The 18,318-nt window shown below is 33.2% G+C and overlaps 1 protein-coding gene across 1 annotated transcript in view; it reads left to right on the top strand.

The window, feature by feature from the left end:
* Positions 1 to 18,318, top strand: part of LOC122046508 (DNA repair protein RAD5A-like) — a 53,082-nt gene that overhangs the window by 22,650 nt on the left and 12,114 nt on the right. The window contains exons 15-16 of the mRNA XM_042607235.1: positions 9,624 to 9,902; positions 9,984 to 10,184. Coding sequence (XP_042463169.1) covers positions 9,624 to 9,902; positions 9,984 to 10,184 — 480 coding nt within the window. The remainder of the gene's footprint in view (positions 1 to 9,623; positions 9,903 to 9,983; positions 10,185 to 18,318) is intronic.

Below are 18,318 nucleotides of genomic sequence, written 5' to 3'. Positions count from 1 at the left end.
AAAACTCACTTGCTATCATATTTCAGTAATACGACAACATATATTTAGTACTACACATTTATACTAGTTGATGTACTCTGAACCGATGGATCTTACATGCTCATCATTTTCTAAAGTATGCCAAATTAAAAGTTAGGTTTTGGAATCTTTATTTCTGTATTTATAAACTTTCAGAGGAGAGTAACACTTATATCTATCACAGTAGCATCTCTATCAGGTAGCATCAGAGGTGGATGACATTGCTGGTTGGTTGGTGCTCTAGATCAAGATATGCACATGTGCAAGTCAGAGTATGAAGTGGCACTGTTGGAATTGGGACTGTAGGTGATGCCCCATGTTGCTGAAGGACTAATGCTGGTTGTGAGGCAGCTTCACAAGAAAAGACAGATTGGCAGTAATGGAAGAGGAGAATAAGGAAAAATGGTCTCTGGCTTATAAACTATAAAAGGTGGCAAACTTGATCTCTCACTTTACACATGAAAAAGAAAAGGAGAAAATGAACCTGGGAGAGAGATCATGAAGAGTAGAGAACACCTGATGAGTAGATGAGAAAAATTGGAGATCTAGAAGAAGAAAAAGATGAGAAACACACATAGGAGATCTAGAGAAGAGCTAAAGAAGGAAACAATTGGCTCTAATACCAAACTGAAGTAGCAGAAGTTGGAAAAGTGGGTAGGAGCTGCGAAATCAGTATATATTGTGACCTGTTCACCTCCTTGAACATTATAGAGGTGCCTATGTAGCCATTTGACTAAGAGATTATCCACTAAAGTAATCTTCTGACCCTTAATTGAGAGGGTACCCTATATTGTAGTTGTTTCTCAAATAAAATCCTCATAATTATTTATAGTTCTATTGCTTAATGGCCCTCTATCTCGTCTATAAAAAAAATATTTTTTCGCCATGTTAACCTAATGAGAATAATGTCTCATCAACACACAACAAATTGAAGATAGAAATCAGAAAAGTCTAAATATAGCGAACTTAAAGTATATAAGATAGTGACGCTATAACCCAAAGGATTTAGGTTGATAAACTGTATGAATGCCATAAGGATTGCCCTGACAAAATTATACTTCCGTGAAGAACCAAGTGAGAGCCTCACCATGTTCTGGATTGAAAACAAACATTACATTATGTGTGTTCACTATCCCCTATTTGTAGCTAAAGACATAGGTGAACTACTTAGTTAGTTTGGACTCAAGTCATAATTACAACTCAAATAAATGAAAAATTTAGGCCTACACATTAAAATTGTCCCCACTACATAAAATGGAAATTAAGTGGCTAATTAACTTTAATTTGGTTGACTAGGCTGCATGGTTTGCACCTTTTCAATTCTGCTTCACCTATAACCTTGCCTTGATAACTCCAATGAGCCCAATAAGCACTTCCTTCACCTTTTTAGATCTATTACGATTATGCCTCCATCGGTGCATAATGGGCCATCAACAAGTTTTAGAATCAGATGCTCCTTTCTTTCCATGACCTTAACTTGATTCTCATCCTTAGCTTCCTTAGTTGTAACTTGGTTTCCATCATTCCCCCTTTCCTCAAACGGATTCGTTCTCCAATCTTCGTCACCTACATCAAAGGGAGGAAGATTAGAAATGTTGAATGTAGCACTCACATTATACTCAGACAAGTTAAGCTTGTAGGTATTACCATTGATCTATGATTTGAAACGGTCCATCTCCTCAGGGATGAAACCCGTCGATATCGGTCCCAAGCCAGGATGAAAAAGGGTGAGGGTTGTGTATTAAGTTGCTAACCAACATTGACTTTCAAGCAAATGTTAAATGAATGGATCCATCAAATTATGCTAATGCTTGGTCCTTCCCTAGAAGGAATGTGTTGTAGGGTCGTCTGAGCAAAAACCTCTACAACTCCATAAGAATTTGGGTTGGCTAAAAATAAATATTATAGGAAGAACGCTCACTTGTAAAGCAATGGAGGTAGTAGATATAATAATTAGGAGAAGAATTAATATTTTGCGTATACTAAGAGACAATAGGTAGGAGAAGGCAAAGATGATAGAGAATTCTAATTTTAAGTTATGATACATAGAAAGGAGTAAAACAAGAAATGAAGAAGGTATTATTGTTGATAAAAAGGGGATAAAATTATAAATGTAATTAACATATATGCACCTCAAGTAGGATTAGATAAATACTCTAAATTTAGGTTTTTGGACGACTTAGATGAGCTATTACAAAACATTCTGCCAACCGATATTATTTTAATAGGAGATTAAAATGGGACATGTAGGAGTGAAAATTGAGGAATATGATAGGGTGAATGAGGGTTATGAGTTTGGAACAAAAAAAATGAAGAAGATAAGATTATATTAGATTTTATGATAACATATAATCTTATACTAACTAATACATTTTTCAAGAAAAGAGAAGAAGTCACATTCAAAAGTGAGAATAATAAGTTGTAAATTGACTTTTTTATGGTTAGGAAGAAGGATAAAAATATTTGTAAATACTATCCAAAATTGATTGATAGTGTTGGATATGCGTCTCAAGCATAGTATCAATAAAAGAAAAATGTGCACAACTCCAAAAATTGAATGGAGAAAGTTAAGGATGGAAAACAAAGTATATTTAAGGAGGGGGTAGAAGTACAAGTAGTAAGAGAAATACATAGCAACTCGAATATGACATGAGATAAGATGACATTAAAGTTGAAAATAGTAACAAGAGTGTACTTGGTAAATCAAAGGGACATGTACTACAAAGTAAAGAATCTTGGTGGTGGAATGAGAAAGTGCAAGAGAAAGTGAAGGAAAAATCAACAACCTATAAGGTATTATACACTTGTAAAAATAAGAATTTTTTTTTTTAAAAAGTATACATTAGCTAAGAAAGAGGTCAAAAAAAAACAATGAATGAAGCTAAGAATGAAACTTTTGAATGTTTATATCGAAAATTAGATTAAAAAAAAAGAAAGGGACATTTATAAAATAGCTAAAGTGAAAGAGAGGAAGACAAGAAATCTTATCCAAATAAGATGTATTAAAGATTAATGCAATAGGGTATTATTAAATGATAAGAAAATAAAAGAGCGATGAAAGAAGTATTTTTATCAACTTTTTAATGAAGGTTTAGGTGAATAATCTAACTTAGGTAATTTAAGTAGGTAGTATAGAAATTTAAATTTTTATTACAAGCTTTAAATTGGATGTAAAATGGAAAAATAGTTGAACTAGATGATATTTCGATAGAGGTATGGAAGTGTTTAGGGAAACAAGGTATTGAATGATTTATAAAGTTATTCAACTTGATATTGAAAACGAAAAAAATACCTGATCAATAGAGGGTAAGTACTGTAGTTATCTTATATGAGAACAAAGGTAACACAAAATTGTACAAATTATAGGGGTATTAAACTAATGACTCATACTTATCATGAAACTTTAGGGAATGAGTAATAGAAAAAAAATTAAAGAGACTATGGTGATTGAAAATCAATTTGGAGCTATATATCTTCTTAAACAACTAATTGAAAAGTATTGAGAACAGAAGCAATACTTATGCATAGTATTTGTTGATCTAGAAAAAAAATATATGATAGAGTCCCAAAGAAAATTATATCGAGAATTCTGGAAAAGAGAGATGTTAGCATAACGTATATTAAACTAATTAAGGATATGTATGAGGATGTAATTACAAGAGTGAAGACTTCTCGGGGATTAATTGAAATGTTTCCCATAAGGATAGAGTTACATCAAACATCATCTCCAAGTCCCTAGTATTTTGCACTAATAATAGATGAACTCTGTGGACTCATCTAAGATATGGTATCGTGGTGCATGTTGTTTGCAAATGATATTATTTTGGTAGATTAGACACGTGAAAGAGTAAATGATAAACTCAAATTGAATCTTGACGAAAAATGCTAGAAGTGAAAGGTTTTAGTTATAGTAGAGTAAATATAAAATATATAGAATTTTGGTTTAGCAATATTAGACATTATGAGATAATTGTTAAGATAGGAGATGATGAGTGGATAATTGAGAGTTTTAAGTATGTAAGATTATTTTCACAAAAGAATTGAGGGATTGAGAGAAATATCTTACATACAATACAAGCAGAATGATTGAAATGAAGGAGAACGTCATGTGTTCTTTGTGATCGTAAAGTACCTCTATGATTTAAAGAAAAGTTTTACAAAATAACAAATAGACCTGTTATGTTATATGGAGCTGAATGTTGGGCTATGACTCAACTATATGAGCAGAGGGCTCCAGAGATGAGGATATTAAGTGAAAGTGCGGATATACAAGGATGGATAAAATAAGAAATGAAATTATTGAACAGAAAGTCAGGATTATACCTATTGAGGGAAAACTCCGGGAGATATGTTTAAGATGGTATGAACATTTACTTAGACGACCAATACATGTTCTAATTAGGCGATGTGTGCACATCAAATGAGAAAAAGAAAGACTAAAAAGATTTGGTTAGCAATAATAAAATAAGATAAAATTCATTTAAGTATAAATGATGATAGAGTAAGGGATAGAGCCTAATGATTAAAAGGATCCATATAACCGACTCCGCCTAATGGGATAAGACTTGGTTGTCTTTTTTCTCATATTAACCCAAAGCTAATCCCCAGGTTCAAAGATCATATGACAAACTTTTAGGCCACAAGTAATGCTGGCAAGTCTCGAAGGCCCTCACTAAAAGATGCATCTTCTTGTCATAAGTTGAATAGTTCAAAGTTACTCCTGGGATGTAATAAATTTGAACCTCTTTTTCCCCAAGTTGTAGCAATCCTTTAGAAACCTCATCAAGAAAGAATTATTGAATTTTTGCAAAAGATTGTTAGTATTGAAATAATCCTCCTAGTACAAAAAGTACAAACAGGACTAAAAAACTGTCTTAACATTTCTTCGTTTTATATAAAAGCCTTCTTTTCTCCTCTCTTGCTTTTGAAACTTTTCTTCATATTTTTTTCTCATTCATTTAGTGTTTGTTTTTCTCACACCTTTTCTTCTTTTTTTTTTTCATACACTTTTGTTTTTTTTTCTTTTTCATTCTATAGGAGTTACAGGGTTACCGTGCATCACAAAAGAATATCTATTTTTGAACCCATTATACATACATGACCTTCCTATCAAATTGCCATGATCTGCCCTAAAGAATGATACCACATTGTAAAGCACCTCATTACAATACTTGCCAATAGAAAATAAAACCACCACCTACTGATTTATCTGAACTTCCCCACATTGATTCAACCATTGTAGCTTATAAGGACTAGGATATTTAATAGTTATGTTAGCGTAATTTCCTCCATATATAATATGACAGCAAATGTGAAAAATGTCTCGTTGTGCTCCATCCTCCCTTCCTTGCACGTTCAAAGTACGCCTAGTGACATGGACTTTAATTTCAATCAGATACTACTCTCCATCACTTTCTATCAATAGTGGCAAAGGCATCATCATTTTCTGACTGGTCTCAACATCACTATTTTCTATCAAAAAATCATTACTCTTTTGTTTGGATATTGTGATGCAATATGCCACTTTTCCAAGCATTTAAAATATTTAATATCTCTATTTCTAAAAGTTTGGGTAGTTTCTTTATATTTTATTGAAATAGAAGTTGCATCCGTGTTTTTAGAAGACTCGGTCTTACTCATGGAGTTGATCTTGTCATCCTTCCGTTCTAGCTAGAATTTCAAGTGGGTGAATTAGAATTTTTCTCATGCTTAATTAAACCCTTTTTTCTTATGAAGTTGCCTTTCAACTTTCGTGGCATGTGCACTATATCCTTAAGCTCCATATAATATACTGCAACTCCACTATATTTGTAATTTCTAGATTTAAGTCTTGGTGTGAAAAGTTCTGGTGAGTGAAGCCAGGCAGATTGGAAAGTTCTGGTAAGTAAAGTCAGGCAGATTGGAAAGTCCTGGTGAGTGAAGCTAGACAGTTTGAAAGTCCTGGTGAGTGAAGCCAGCTAGTTGGAAAGTTCTAGGCAGTGAGAAAAGTCCTGATGAGTGAAGTATGGTGAAAAACCCTAGTGAATGAAGCTAGACAAAGAGAAATCCTGGTGAGTAAAGCCAGGTGGTGAAAGCCTTAGTGAGTGAAGTTAAGGGAAATCTTGGTGAATGAAGCCAGGTGGTGGAAAACCTTGATGAGTGAAGCTAGACATGTGGAAATCCAGGTGAATTAAGGTTGATCGGACACCTAGTGTTTGAAAGTCCAAGTAGTTTATGGAGAACCGAGCACTTGACATGAGATGGTAAGTCTAAGTGGGTCAAGGTTGATCGGACACTTGGCACGGGGAGAAAAGTCCAAGTGGGTCAAAGGATTGATCGGACACTTGGCACGGGGAGAAAAGTCCAAGTGGGTCAAAGGATTGACCGGACACTTGGCACGAAGAGAAAAATCTAAGTGGGTCAAAGGAGTGACCGAATACTTGGTGGCGAAGTCCCAGCAAGTCAAGGTTGATCAGATGCTAGGCATGGAGTCCCAATAGGTCAAGGTTGACCAGAGTTTGGGCTTGGAAACCCTAGACTTGAGTTAAGCAAGTTTGAGTTGGTCAATTAATCAGGTGATCGATTGGGCAGTGCTTCGGGACACGAGTAGCTCAATCGATCAGGTGATCGATTGAAAGGAAATCATGTGAGTAGTGTTGGACCTCGTGGTTGTTTTGATGTGATCAACCAAGTTAGGTTAGGTCCTGTTTTGTTTTGATCCCAAGTGTGTAGGAGTTTAGGAGCACAGGAAGTCGAGCGGAAGACGCAGTTGGCGAGAAGGACGACACGGGAAGGGAGCCGATGAGCTCGGTGCGTCCGAGGGAGGAAAGAGCTGCGGAAGAGTACACCGATGGACGAGAAGAACGTACGCGACGTTCGAGGGACGAGAAGCCGGAGCGGAAGCTTGCTTGAGGAGAAGGTCAGAAATTGGGTTCGGGCGAGCCTTATTGTGATTGACCGTAATCACCCAAGCAAACGGAGCAGCGGAAGATCTAAAGGAAAGCTGGAGCTATTTATACGCTGCAGCATTGAGGGCGCCCTCCATAGCATTGAGGGCGGCCTCAAATCAATCAAAGTGACCGTTTCGCATTTGGATAAAACTTTATCCAAATGCCACGCTGGAGTCACCTTCCATGCTTATGGGAGGCGCCCTCAAGCCGAAGATAGAGTTTCCAGGCCCTATAAAAAGGGCTCTGGAGCTAGGGAATTAATCATCAACTCTTGTACTGACTTCCTAGTAACTACTTAAGCTTTTATTGTGTAAAAGGCTTCTCCGCCTTCAGAGAAGTAGATTCTGACTGAGCTTTTCAACCGCCTTGGATTAGCAACCACCTAGGTTGTAACCAAGTCGATCCCTGAGTCTCTTCTTTAATTCTGTTCTTTTATTTTTATTTATTATTGTTGCACCTTAAGAGTTGAAAGATCGAGGAGGGTATTTTTTTTTTGTTTCAGGCAATTCACCCCTCCCCTTTTGCCGGTCTGTTGCACCAACAAATAGGGGTGTAAATGAATCAAGTCGCTCATGAGCTATTCGAAGCTCGATTCGATAAAAGCTCATTTAATGAGGCTCATTAAGATAAACAAACCAAGCTCAAATTTCACAATATTCAGCTCGTTAGCTCGTGAACATGTTCGTTAAACTCATGAATCAACTTTTAAATAAAAAATAATAATTTTATATTGAATTTATAGATTTTACACTCTACTTATGAAATATATAGACAAATATTAAATTTATTTATTAGAATAAAATTATAAATTTTAATAAGAATATTATAATTTTCTCGAAATATATAATTTAATTTTTAATGAATATTTAAATTTATAATTTATGTTTATTAAGCTCGTTTAGATTCGATAAAATCTTGAATAAGTTCGTGAGCCATGAATATATTCGTTGAATAAAGCTCGAGCTCGGCTCGATTATAAACCAGCCAAACTCAAATATTAAAGAGTTCGGCTTGGCTCGGCTCGATTTCACCCCTACGTGTGAGCACAGAAGGCCTCCAAATCGATCGATTAGAGTTGTTGTCTCGCGATGACGCGAAGCAGCCAGAATCGATTCAATCGATTCCGGGGTCTTCTGTGATAGCACAAAAGACATCTGGATCGATCAGTTGATCGAGCCAACTGCCCCAATCGATTTGCCGATCGACTGAGATATGATCGTTGCGCAGGTTACGAGCTTTGGATGACTGTAATCGGTTGAATCTGACGTGGCAATCGATTGGGGTGTAAGTCCTAAATCGCGAAGTATAAGGCGACGGCGAGGTTCAAATGCAACAACTCTTCACCGATTCTTCTCCGACTCTCATCACCGGTTCTTGAAGGCGCTTGGAGCAAAGTGTTGCTGCATTTCCAAGCATCAAGAGGCGTTTCCAAACAAGAAGATAACAAATTAGGGTTTGTTGTTGTAAATCTTGTAAGATTTCATTTGTATTTGTTTCTCTGTTCTTCTTGTTGTATAGAGAGTATTATACGAGGTTTCTCTACCTCCGGATTTTTCCGAGGAGTGTTTTCATAGTGGAGATTGTGCTCGTGTGTGAATCTTTGGATTAACCATTTCTTCTTGAGGTGGATATCAAGTAAATCCTTGGAGTTAGCATTGGAGGAGTTTGCGTCGTATTTTTCACAGCAAATCAACATCGATGAAGCGAGACAAGCTATTCACCCTCCTCTAGCTCCGGAGTGGCCCACCAGATACATCCTATATTTCTGTCAACATGATCTTCCAATCCTCCTCTTTGACCACCAACTCTATAGCATGACTGAATTTGTCTATGCTACACAAATTGGTTCTAAGTTTTAATTGAATGAATGAAGATTGAACAGGCCAAGAATGAACACAATATTAAAACTGATGAACAAAATACAAAGTTTTAGAACTTACAACTTAATCACAGGGTTAAATCCCTTAGTGAACTCTTTACTGTGTTTCATATGAGGGAGAGAAAAGGCTAGGAAAAGAACGGAGAGGAAAAATTTTATAGTGAAAGGTTAGGGAAATATTTCCCTTCTTGGTGTTGTAGGAAGAGAACTAGGAGAGTTACGGTCTTCTTGTATGGAAGGAAAGAGAGAGGTTAACCTAAATTTCTGAATTTGATTTATTGAAAGCATAGATGAATTAAATTAAATCAAGATAGACTAAAAAAATAAGAACTTTATTTATTTTTGACTAATAACAGCGTTTCCACCCAAATCTATGCTTGATGCTTTTCACCTTATTTGGATGGAAGCCAAATTTGAAGAAACTGGGGAAGCATTTCCCAGCCTCTTTCTTCCCTCTCTCCTTTTCTGCACAATGAAACAGAGGTAAAGGCTGCTGAAGCAAATCTTTCCCTAGGTGCATTTCCTTCTTTGTTTCAGTCCAAGAATCATAACTAAAAAAGTTGATCTGTAAAACTTCTTATTGCATTTGCTGGATCTACTCTTAAATTAATATTTTGGTTCTTTGATTTGAGTGTTAGTGTTTAATCATTAGTATCATTTTTCATAGTTCTTTGATTGATTATGATAGTTTGACCTGCTGTGTATATGTTAAAAATATTTACCAGAATATCCTTTCCAAATCTCTGTGTTGTATTTTTGTGATAAGAGATCATATTTTTTATTGTGATGAATCGTAGTCGAGGTGATACGCAAGAGTTCTCAGATCTCAACAAGCTCGCAAAACATTTTCTAAAAGGTGGCAAAGGTAGCATTGGTGGAGATCCCTCTGCTGCTCCTTCAAAGGCTTACATTAAAGAGGTTGTTGATGAACTGCAGAAAGGGGAGGAAAGGGAGTGCCCAATCTGCCTAGAAGCGTATGAGGATGCAGTATTAACTTCATGTGCACACCGTCTATGTCGTGAGTGCCTCTTAGCTAGCTGGCGAAGTGCAATGAGTGGTTTATGTCCTGTTTGTAGGTATTTTTCATTGCCTCCTTATTTGGTTGCTAATGATTTATGACCTAATCCCTACTTATTTGCTCTACGTTCTGATTGTAGGAAATTAGTAAATAAGCAAGATCTTATAACTGCTCCTACTGATAGCCGTTTCCAGATTGACATTGAAAAGAATTGGGTGGAGTCTTCTAAGGTTTCTGTCCTGCTTCGTGAACTAGAAAACCTTCGTGATTTTGGTGCTAAAAGCATTGTCTTCAGCCAGTGGACAGGTTTTTTGGATCTTTTGGAGATCCCACTTTCTCGGTATTCATCTTCTATGCAGTACTATTATTTTATTTATCATTTTATGCTAATCTTGGTAAAAAAACAATATAATATAATTCAAAGTCATCCAACTACTGATGAGGCCCTTGGGATAATCAAGTTTTTGTGCCAATAAATTGCCCATTGTACGACATGTGAATTAAGATTTCCAAACTTTCTTAGACATCATTTGTCTCAATTCTTATATTGCAGTGGCATTACATTCTATCCTGCTTTGATAAACATTTGTGCTTTTGAGCATGACAGACCATTAACCTATATATTCTCCGCTGTCCACAGCACTCATCTTCAATTGATTTTGCAACATAGGTCTATAGGCCCCACAAAGTCAAGGATTCAGTAGCAATGTTTGTCTAGCTTTGGTACTATATTGTTACGAGATGAATGGTGTAGCTGACCTCTCATTAGGGGATACATAGCATGATCACTCATCTAACACGACCTCAATGAGTGCCTATGTGATTGAAGGAGGTTCAGCATGGGCACTTGCCTATTTACCCAGGCCAAAGATACACATCGAGGGTGTCTCAAATGCATTCTCCCTCATAAATGGAACACCTTGCCTACCCTCCACTAGGAAAATTCCTCCTCTACAAACCCTTGAAGAGGCAAACTATCACATCCACCAAGATTGACCTAACAAATGTTTGAATTCGCTTGGATTTGATCCAAAACAATGGGCATGCTTGCACCCATGCATGGATGTTTGTGATGTGGCTCCCATTGTGTTAGAGAGTGATTCCTCATGTATTCTCTCGGGCATGGTTTTAACTACCAAAGGTACCTTAAGCATGTTATGTTCATCTACTACACTTGTTGACGTGCACAATATATGCCCTGATCAAATCATTAAAACTACTAATTGATCTGAGAGCTCATCCTATATTCCAAAGACCTCATCCATTCATAAATTGTCATTCATAAATAAATCCTTTGGTGTTACTTCCAATTCTCACATCTCTTTTCCTATTGTAGTGTTCCTATCAGATATTTAGCATGCATGTACAACACCATACACATAAAAGTATAAACTGCATTAAGTAACAACAAGAATAAAACTATATATATCATGCATGCATATATATACACAAACCTAAGCTATTGGATATAAGTAGCACTTATTGCGAATAATGATGTATAATCGACATGCATGTACATCATAAATTATCAATATGTATAATCGACATGCATTTACCTTGTAAGTGTAAGGAGTGAAGTCTAAGTGGGTTGAGATTGACTGAATGTTTGGTTGAAAAGGAAAGTCCAATAGGCATTGGCAAATGGGTGAAGTTTAAGTGGGTTGAGATTGATTGAAAGTTTAGTTGAAAAGGAAAGTCCAATAGGCATTGGCAAATGGGTGAAGTTTAAGTGGGTTGAGATTGACTGAAAGTTTAGTTGAAAAGGAAAGTCCAATAGGCATTGGCAAATGGGTGAAGTCTAAGTGGGTCCACGTTGATTGGACATTTAGCAAACTAGAATTCTTTAGGTGATAGCAGATTTTAAAGTCCAACAGTAGTTAGCAAACACAAAAGTCTCGATAGATCGAGGTTGATTTGATATCTGTCACGTAACTCAAGTTTTAGAGGTAAACTCTTGGCACGTGAGTTGTGAGAGATTATGAGCGACTTATATTTTAAATGTGGGTAGTTTTTTAACTTAGGTAAAGACTTATCGAGAAATTTGTGTTTTAGGTCAAAGTGAGTGAGTCACTCTATTGTGTGAAGGTGGAAACTCGCAATAGAAAGTTTTTATTTCAGGTTGAGTCTATTGAAATAAAGTCTATCAACTAATTGGTAATTTTTGAATTTAAATTATTATAACCGTTCAATAAGATATTGCTTGGATAAGTTGTTAGCGATTACTAAGAGTGATCATGTTTAAACAGTCGATTGATGAAAGTAAGAGAATTCATTCATAGTAATGAGTCAATCTGGATTAGTATACTAATGATGCATAATAATCAACTGATAATATAGTCACCAAAGGATGCATGTCACCAACAGACCGTGCCAATGGTTGAGTTGACTTAAGGAGTGTATTGGGTCACGAACAATTGATATATACACATTAAACTGTTATATTATAAGTTTATAATTGTTATTAATAATATAACAATGTTACATTTATTATAACAATGCTATATTATAATATATATATATTTATATATATTAATTAGTTAATTATTTTAATAAACTATAAATAACTAATTAAATTTTATTATAATAATTATTAGTTATTTATATTGATAATTTACTATCTAAATAATTTAAAATTTATTATAATTAATTATTCAAAAAATTATATAATTAATAGAAATTAATTAAATTCTTATTATATATAATCACATAAACTAACTAATCATATTATTGATTAACATACAATTCATTGGTTTATGAATTAAATAAATAATTATTAACAAAGATATAAATTCTATTTAGTTTTAAATATTACTTATAACCTAATTTAGTTAATTTTTTTAATATATATTCACTCGTAATTACTTATCAATTTTTTATTCTTAATTAATAAGAAGCATTATTAAGTATTTTATTATTAGTTATTATATATTAGTTTACTAATATTTATTTATAATATAATAAAATTATTATTATTATTTTTTATTATACGATAAGCTCAAGAATAGGTTAAAAAATTAAATAAATTAATCTTAAAATGAAGTATTATTTTGGTTATAACTAATTAATTTAAAATTATTTTCATTTGATTTGAACAGGACTTGATTAAATTTAAAATATTTTTTAAATTATAAAATAAGTTTATACATTTTAAATAATATTTTTATAAAAAACTTTTTAAATAATTTAAAAATTAATAAATATGTATAAAATAATTTAGATTTTCTAATAATTGTTAAAAATTGATAGTGAATTTAAAATAATCTATTTTTTAAATATGATTTTTAAACATTTAATATAAATTTTAAGAAATAAACTTTTTTCCAAATATATTCAAACAATAATTTTAAACTTTCAAATAGTTTCATACATTGGTAAATAATTTTTACATAATCTTTGAACCTTTTAAATAATTTTTATAATTAGTTTTAGAATTTTTTGATAATTTTGTGAATTATTTATTTTTCAAGTTGATTATTTCAAGCATTACTTTCATACCTTTCAAATATTCATAAAAATTAATTATGTATTTTAATTATTTAAAATAAATTTTGCATATTCAAACATGAGTCTGGAAATAATGATAAAGTTGTGCGATAACTTAGTGACTATTTAATTTAATAATTTAATAATTTTTTTTACTTTATATTCATTTTTCTATATTTTTGTTATGATAATATCCACTAGTTATATTTGGGTTTACTCTTAGTTTTATTAACCATCATATTTAAATTATAACGAACTCTAAATGAAAATTTGATTAAAAAAAAAGGACAGCCTGGTGCACGAAGCTCCCGTTATGCGAGGTCCCGGGGAAGGATTCATTGTACGCAGCCTTATCCTGTTTTTGCAAGAGGTTGTTTTCAGGATTCGAATCCGTGACATTTTGGTCACAAAGCAACAACTTTGCCATTGCGTCAAGACTCCCCTTCTAAATGAAAATTTGATTGTCAAATTAATAGTTTAATAGCTGTTTAAAGTTTTAAATAATGTTTTTGTAAAAAATATTTATTTATTATTTTTTTGTTTAAGTAGAGATTCTTCTTATGGTGTGCTTTTTTTATGAATAGGTTAATATTTCTTATGTTAAATTTGTCACCGTTAAAAATTGTGAATATTTGCTCTATTTATTTGTTTTGAATGATTTTATTTATTTGATATATAATGATGCATGGGTAGATAAATGGCACAAAAATAATAATTTTATGATCTAGCTTGGAGAACCTTCGACTAGAGAATCAATTTCATTGACAATATTTGCATTGTGATATGATTGGACACGGTAGTGGCGTCACATGCTTGAAATAAGATCTGATTTGTGGAGATATGGATAATTCCAAGTGTTCAAAAGTCTTTCAAGAAATTGGTCGTGCAATGGAGGAACTTGATAGACGAAATTTAAAGTACAAACAACAACGCAAAGTTTTTAATAGACGAGCATCTAGAACCTATTTATGATGAACTTGGTAGTTGTGGTGAAGGTAATCCAAATGACTAATCACTTCTAGCAGCTCTCTGTGCATCTCGAATTGAGTATGAGCAACATATGCAATATCGTTTGATACAGTTCGTGCTAGTGGAAGTGACTTAATTGTTGCATCAACATTGGGGAACAGTGCAAGTGTTCTTATTATCTCATCATAATGTGGTATTGGTCATTTCTTTTCTTCTTTGAGATGAAGGCTTGCAATTGATATTGATCCATGCATTCCCAAACAGACTAGGATTAATGCATATACAAGGGAGAAGAGGAAATCGATTGGCTAAGTTGCAAAACTTTTTCATTTCAATAGAATTCGTCCTAATATTTGGTATCCAACCTCCGACTTCATATGAAATTAGTACAAACGAATAAACGGAGGGGATTAAGATATGGATCCTATCGTGTAAGAAGCAATGGGCCTATATGGAGTTTCATTAATGTGTGATAATTGGACAACATCACATATAAACATATAAACAGTATTAATTTTCTGCTATATTGTAATAGAAGGGTGATATTTCACAAATCTATTGATATAATTGGAGAATATCATGGTGCATCTTACATATATTGCTTGATGGGTTACTTCAAGAGATAGATTTGGAACATATAATGCAAGTGGCCATACAATGTTGCGAACTTTAAGAGGACTAAAGAACTATTGGAGCAAGAACATCTAATATTATTTTGGACACCATGCACAGTATTTTACATCGATTTGATGATGAAGGACATTGTTCATTATGGTAAAGAATGTAGTGAAAAAGGGACAATTATTAACAAATTCCTTTATAGTCATCATTAGATTCATGGGTTAATGAAAAAATTTATTGATGAGAAAATTCTATGACTAAGAGCAACTAGGCTTACAACTCACTATCCAATTATTATCCTAGAAAATGTCAATTTGAAGACCATGTTCAATTTTATGACTACATAGTAGATATTCTTATGGCATTATAGTTTTTGTATGTTGTTTTACACAAAGTCAACATGGTGGGCAATGTCTACCACCTAATTCATAAAGCAAAAGAAGAAAGCAAGCGGAGGCACAACCACAAATCAACTATCAACATTTTGTTGATATAATCACAAAACATGTTCATTTGGTAGGCACATATTTTTTACTAAGATATATATTTTAAATATTATTCATAATTATATATGCTTAATTATTTTAGATTATTACATCAATTTGATATATCAATATTGGCACAACCTAGCCATAAATAATAATCTCTTAATGACCCTCAAAATTGTAATATGAAGACTACAAGTAAATAGAGAATTAACTGCTGAGAATATTAATGACAGTTGATTATTTAGAGAGCATATGGTTCTTTAGGTAATCCTTTTGCAATATCATGCAAATATAAAATAGATGTTGCTAAATATAGAACAATTCATTATTCTTTATTGCCAACATATATAAAAATTAAATTATTTTTATTATTATTTATCTTATAGACAAGTGGTGGTTATAATATGGAGAATCAACCCTCTTCGGATTTTCTCACATACAAGGTCTTTAAGTGGTTGCAAAAGAAACTGATCCACTTTCTCCCTCATTCATATGAAAGTTCAAAATTGTCTTTCTTATCGTCACTCGGAGAAGACGGTCTACATTCATTATGATATGCGTCTTCAGTTAAGAGTCATACTTGATAAGTGAGCACAAGAATTTAGTGATATAAACCTATTTGATATTGGATTCGTCAACATGATCTTATGATGAATTGGTGGAGTGTTATTGAGGTTAAGAATTCATTACTTGATGAAGCAGATCCATCACGACTATCTCAATTTCTTATCTAACAAATTAAAAAAGAGCAAGCTAGAGAAATTAGTGAAGAAGAAGATGATGAAGCTTTTGAATGAGAATTTTTAATTTCTGACTCTCGACCTAGACATTCTCATACATCCCAACCCCCAAACACAATCAAAGTCCACAAATAAAGCTAAAGTCAATGATCAATTTCTACTAAAGAGAAAGGGAAAAGTAAAGCTCTTGCTTTCAAGGGAAAGAGTCCATTGAGGATTGGTGAAAATCCATTAAATGTAATTGATGAGCAAGAACATGATGAAAGTGATATCATAAACTTTTGACACTACAGTTTGATAAGAAGTTCAAAATGATGATAGCGATGTCGACGACATTCAAGTACCATTTGAGATGATGACACAAGAGATGCACTTGGTGGTTTTGAAACTTATGTTCCCTTGACTCTAGCACTTGATCCTTAGATATGTAAAGGTTACACATACAATCCAAGATGATGATTATGATGCTCGAATCTATGATTCTCAAATGTGGGAGAGTTTAGCTAAGATTGATTTTGATTGAATTTCATTATACTCTTGGCCTTCTTATTGCAGCTTGGATACATCATATGGTAAACCATCATATCATAGCTCGGGGGCAACGGGGGCATATGCTTATCCTTATCTTGTGTTTGTACTAGTTTGGATTAGTGTGGTGCTAGGCTAAGTTCAACTACTAGTGGTGAATCGAGATATGCTTGCTCATGAACGTGTAGAGAAATCAATATCAATATCACATATCATGGGATAATTATTTGATTTGGGTGTTAGAGAATTATAGAGTTGATCTTGCAAGGATGTTACACTAATCGATGCTTTTAATCAATTCATGATACTTCTTTTGGTATGAGCATGTTATGTACTTACTAAGGTTATTCTAAGGTGACATTTGGTTCACTCTTAAGAATCAGAATAGGAATGAGTATCATAGTATTATGGAATGAGAATGAGTATGAGCTTGGGTATTATTCTTAAAAATATGTTTGGTTAGTTGAATATTTTCAATCGGAATGAACCTAAATTTCTTTTTTTACCCTTAGAGGAAAATAAGAGAAAAAAATTAGATGTGAGAGAAAGTTGAATGCGAGAGAAAAATATGATGAGAGAGAATGATGAGAGAGAAAGTATGATGAGAAAAAATGAAGAGAGAAAGTGTGGTGAGAGAAAATGAGGAGAGAGAGCGTGATAGGAGAAATTGAGGAGAGAAAAAAGTATGATGAGAGAGAAAGTATGTTGAGAGAAAAAGTGTGATGGGAAAAAAATGAAGAGAGAGAGTGTAATGGGAGAGAATGAAGAGAGGAAAAGTGTGATGAGAGAAAATGAGAGTATGGTAGGAGAGATTGAGGAGCGAGAAAGTATGATGAGAGAGTGTGATGAATAAAATGAGGAGAGTGTGTAATGGGAGAGAAAGTGTGATGAAAAAGAATGAAGAGAGAGAAAATGAGGAGAGAGAGTGTGTGATGGGAGAGAATATAGGGAGAAAATGATAGAGAATGTGTGATGAGAGAAAATGAGGAGAGAGAAAGTATGATGAGAGAGAATAAGGAGAGAGAAAGTGAAATGAAAGAAAAATTGAACAAATATATTAAGGATATTTTTATCCAAAACTTAATTTTCATTCTCATTCCCATTTCTATCAAAACTCAAGGGAAGAGGTGAGTTTCATTAATATCCAAGTTTTTGGGTTTTATTCCAAAATCTTGATTCCATTCCCATCAACCAAATACAAGGTTTGAGAATTAATCTATTCCTTCATTTCTAAACCCTTACATCAAATGCCACCTAATTATTTTTGTAAATTTTAATTCTAATTTGTAATAATATCAAATTCTTTTCAAATGAGAAATTTATTTATTTGCTTTTATCAATCATGTCAAGTTGTTCAATAGCTGAGAATTGATATAAAACCAATTTAAAATCAAGTATATCATAAAAATTATTTTTTAAAAACAAATAAAAATAGAGTAAACACTTTCATCTAAGAATTATTATGTATATAGATAAACAATGTAACAATAAGTCAAAATCGTCTTACTATCATATCCATTATAAATCAGATTAAACAACACTTTTACATATATTCAAAATACAAAAATTACATTAAATTCCATGAATAATTTGAAGATGTGACAATATAGAATCACTATCTAAATAAATATAACATAACTTGGAG

Source organism: Zingiber officinale, chromosome 2B, assembly GCF_018446385.1.
Source record: "Zingiber officinale cultivar Zhangliang chromosome 2B, Zo_v1.1, whole genome shotgun sequence".
Lineage (NCBI taxonomy): Eukaryota > Viridiplantae > Streptophyta > Magnoliopsida > Zingiberales > Zingiberaceae > Zingiber > Zingiber officinale.
The sequence above is the reverse complement of the archived record's forward strand: the minus strand, read 5'-3'. Positions and strand labels throughout refer to the sequence as shown.